Below are 3,210 nucleotides of genomic sequence, written 5' to 3'. Positions count from 1 at the left end.
AGAGAAATTCAGCATTTCTATCCGCCAATTTTAAAATAGCCATATCATAGCATTGTCTAGTGTGTATGTGAATCTTTTTGGTATCACATAATTTTTTTTTTAAATAAAAATAAAAAATAAAAAATTGGCATTTGCAGATATTTATTTGGTTTGCTATGACAAAGGAAACCATGGCCTCACCTGACGAATCCACCAATATACATAAGTTGATATTTTGTACCCTTTTGAAGAATCAAATTTCTCTATCCCACGCAGTAATCCAATCAAACCTCCTAACATTCAGAAAGGAAGTTAGCTGTGAGATGGACCCAGGAACAAAAATCTGTGTGGCATGTTAACAGTCTAGAAAGAGGAGCAAGTTCAAAATGCATTGGAGATGGAGTTAGTGGTAAGAGGTATCACCTAAACAAGGACAGCCATTTCAGCCCCCATGTTATCATATTTTTGAGCAAAATCAGGGCAGAGACATAGAGAGAGAGTCGGGGCAGGGAGAGAAAGATGGAGATACTATTGTTAGAATGTTGGAGAACACGATCACACCCTAAAGAATGGGAACATGTAAAACACATCTCACCTTGATGCCTTTTTCTTAATTCAAATGAACCATTGAAATCAATTACCTTAATTGGATTGACTCTATCATGTGATGCATTTTCTTGCATCCTATCATGTCTACTCAGCTGGTGAACATCAATGCCACAGGATGCCAACTCTGAAGCAGGTGTTGTCCCCTGATACTCAAAATTGTGGCATGTAAAGCAAATCCTAGCCGTATTCAAACCTCTAGGAGCATACAAATCCCAATAGAGTGGTGCCTGAGAAGCCAAGTTTACTTATTAGAGGGGGGAAAAAACATCAGAAATTATTTATGAAAAGGAACTAGTGAAATTCTAACTGTTGCCAGTACATACAACAAACGTTGTCTGCCGGTCATGGCGATGGATTATATCTGGTTTCTTGCCAGCTCGAAGAAGCAATTCAAGTGCTGCACGACTAAAGAATGAAAAACACTTGAAATCATCATTCTCTCCATTAAATTGTCCTCTCCAGAAGAATTTAGCTAGATGATGAGGCTCAATGAAATAGACAGGAAGACCTGTTAACAATTTTAATCAACATGAATCATAACATCATTTGCAAATGGAAGATCAATTGACACTTGAAAACAATGTTGTATATTGGAGGCATTTCATTGTACCATTATTGTGAAAACCCAACATCATTACAAGAGGACCGTTTTTTATAAGTATGTTCAAAGATGATAGATCAATTGACACTTGATGTAAACTTGACTGATGATCACTTTACAAAAACATTATCATGAAAATTGCACAAAGCGGATGGGAAGAACACTTAGTATCTGGACTTCTTGAATGTAATGAAGCACATCAAAATGCAATGAAGTTCAAATTCAAAATGCGATGGAGCACATAATGATCATTTAAATGAATGCTTGATACACAAAATTTTTTTAGAGGGAATGCTGCAAACCTGAAATAAATTTGAGTCCTTTACATCTGGCCACAGCTCCTTCAAGAAAACAATCATCATGCATACTGGGTCTTGATACCTGTCCAAAGATAAAGTAAGTAGGATAAGAAGAAGAAGTGAATGATTTGAGTCCTAGCTCATCTATTTTAGACTGAAGCATTCCTTTATAAATGAATAGGAAAGCTGAACAAGGAAAATCATGGAGCATGCAAGAGGTAAAGACAGGCTGCAAAAGGCTCATGGATATTTCCTAAGCCGACATTCAAGTTAAAGTATTAAGAGAAGAAATTCAAAGGTTTTATAACAATGTTTTGACAGAATAACAAAACTAGCAGGCTAAAAGTTGAGCCCATAGACAATTACATGAGCAGAGAAATCATTTTACCCCATATTTGCATAGTTTCATGTTATTTCATTATTGCAATAGACAGTTCTTCAAAAAACTTATTTCTTTAATATTCAAATTGGGTTCAAAGGTGACTATTACATGATTTGATTAATGCACCATGGTTCACGCTGTTTCCAGTTCCAGCACACTACTGGAGAACATTTTTTTTTTTTAGTGCACATAGGCAGGAGGATCTTCAAGTGCTTGGGTTTCATCTCTTTCATTGTTTCACTGTTTACCATAGTAATGCATGCCAAGAATATTTTACTAACATCTATAAGCTAAGAAGATATCAATTTAAAAAGTTCTAAAACATAAGATGGAGGATACAAGACTTGAAGGCACACAAGAGGGTTTGTCTGTAACAATCATAACTGTGACAAAAAAAAAAAAAAAAAACACAACACGAGCTGTCAGTATATTAAAGGGAAGACTCAAAATGCATGAGTTACCTGATAAAAGAAGACGCTCTGCCTTCTAACAGCACTACCTTCTGAGAAAGTAATGTTGAAAGCAAGCTCATATGGCTCTTCTGGATATAGACTACTCCAGGTATGTTTAACAATATGCAACAACAAAACTACGGTGCATACATGAATATTTCGAGATATTGAGGTAAAAAGATTGCTCCTGTTTTTGGTGAATTTGGTGTGATAAGAACAAATAACAGAGAGAATTCAGATCAGATGCCATAGCCAGTTACTATTTGTGATATGGGTGTTGAGAATTTTGATAGTGAGGATTTAACTTACAAAGAGATCTGGATAGACTTCATTGCTGATGCTCCTGTCCTCAGAGTATCTACAGTTTCTGTTGTTGCCTTTGCACCTTCAAGCATAATCATCTACATACAGGATGGGTACAAACATTGTTTCTGGCACAGAAGAAGCCCTTCGTTGAGATTATGACATGCACCAATATGATTGCATTATCAGTAGTAGACATAAGAAGACGAGGAAGAAGAAATTAACAAAATAAATAAATGAATGAAGTTTAAAGGAAAAAAGAAACAACACAATTGCTATCTTCAGAGGGTGCATAAAAAATTGGCAGAAGCATCATGATATAACGTACAAGTGGGTCACAATAAGTTTTTCTTTTCTTTCTTTCTATAATATGACTGTATAAAAGCTAAAATGATGGAGTTCCTTTTTTTCTCTTTACTCATAGCTAACAAGAGTTAAATGATTAGGCAACAAAATCACAAATGCTGAACATGGAATCCAGTAACAATGTATCATGAATATAAAAGACATCCTATGCAAATGAATTGACTAAATGTCAGCTTGCCAAGTTTGAACTACATGACCCATACATGTATGTAAAAATGC

General features: G+C 35.4%; 1 protein-coding gene across 1 annotated transcript; it reads right to left on the bottom strand.

Moving 5' to 3' along the window:
* Nucleotides 1-398: 398 nt before the first annotated feature.
* LOC131224187 (uncharacterized) lies at nucleotides 399-2,825 on the bottom strand. Its single transcript, XM_058219727.1, has 3 exons — nucleotides 2,632-2,825; nucleotides 1,492-1,570; nucleotides 399-815 (listed from the first exon to the last, which is right to left on the bottom strand). Exons 1-3 carry the CDS (start codon nucleotides 2,721-2,723, stop codon nucleotides 399-401), a joined length of 588 nt encoding a protein of 195 aa, XP_058075710.1. The 5' UTR covers nucleotides 2,724-2,825.
* Nucleotides 2,826-3,210: the final 385 nt, after the last annotated feature.

The sequence above is a fragment of the Magnolia sinica genome, chromosome 13, assembly GCF_029962835.1.
Source record: "Magnolia sinica isolate HGM2019 chromosome 13, MsV1, whole genome shotgun sequence".
In the NCBI taxonomy this organism is placed as follows: domain Eukaryota; kingdom Viridiplantae; phylum Streptophyta; class Magnoliopsida; order Magnoliales; family Magnoliaceae; genus Magnolia; species Magnolia sinica.
This window is presented reverse-complemented; position numbering and strand designations above follow the sequence as displayed.

Coding starts and splice junctions, on each gene's coding strand:
- LOC131224187 (XM_058219727.1), bottom strand. CDS start 2,723: ATGATTATGCTTGAAGGTGCAAAGGCAACAACAGAAACTGTAGATACT. Junction 1,571..2,631: donor AAGTCTATCCAGATCTCTTT/GTAAGTTAAATC, acceptor ATCTTTGGACAG/GTATCAAGACCCAGTATGCA. Junction 816..1,491: donor AGGACTCAAATTTATTTCAG/GTTTGCAGCATT, acceptor TTGGCTTCTCAG/GCACCACTCTATTGGGATTT.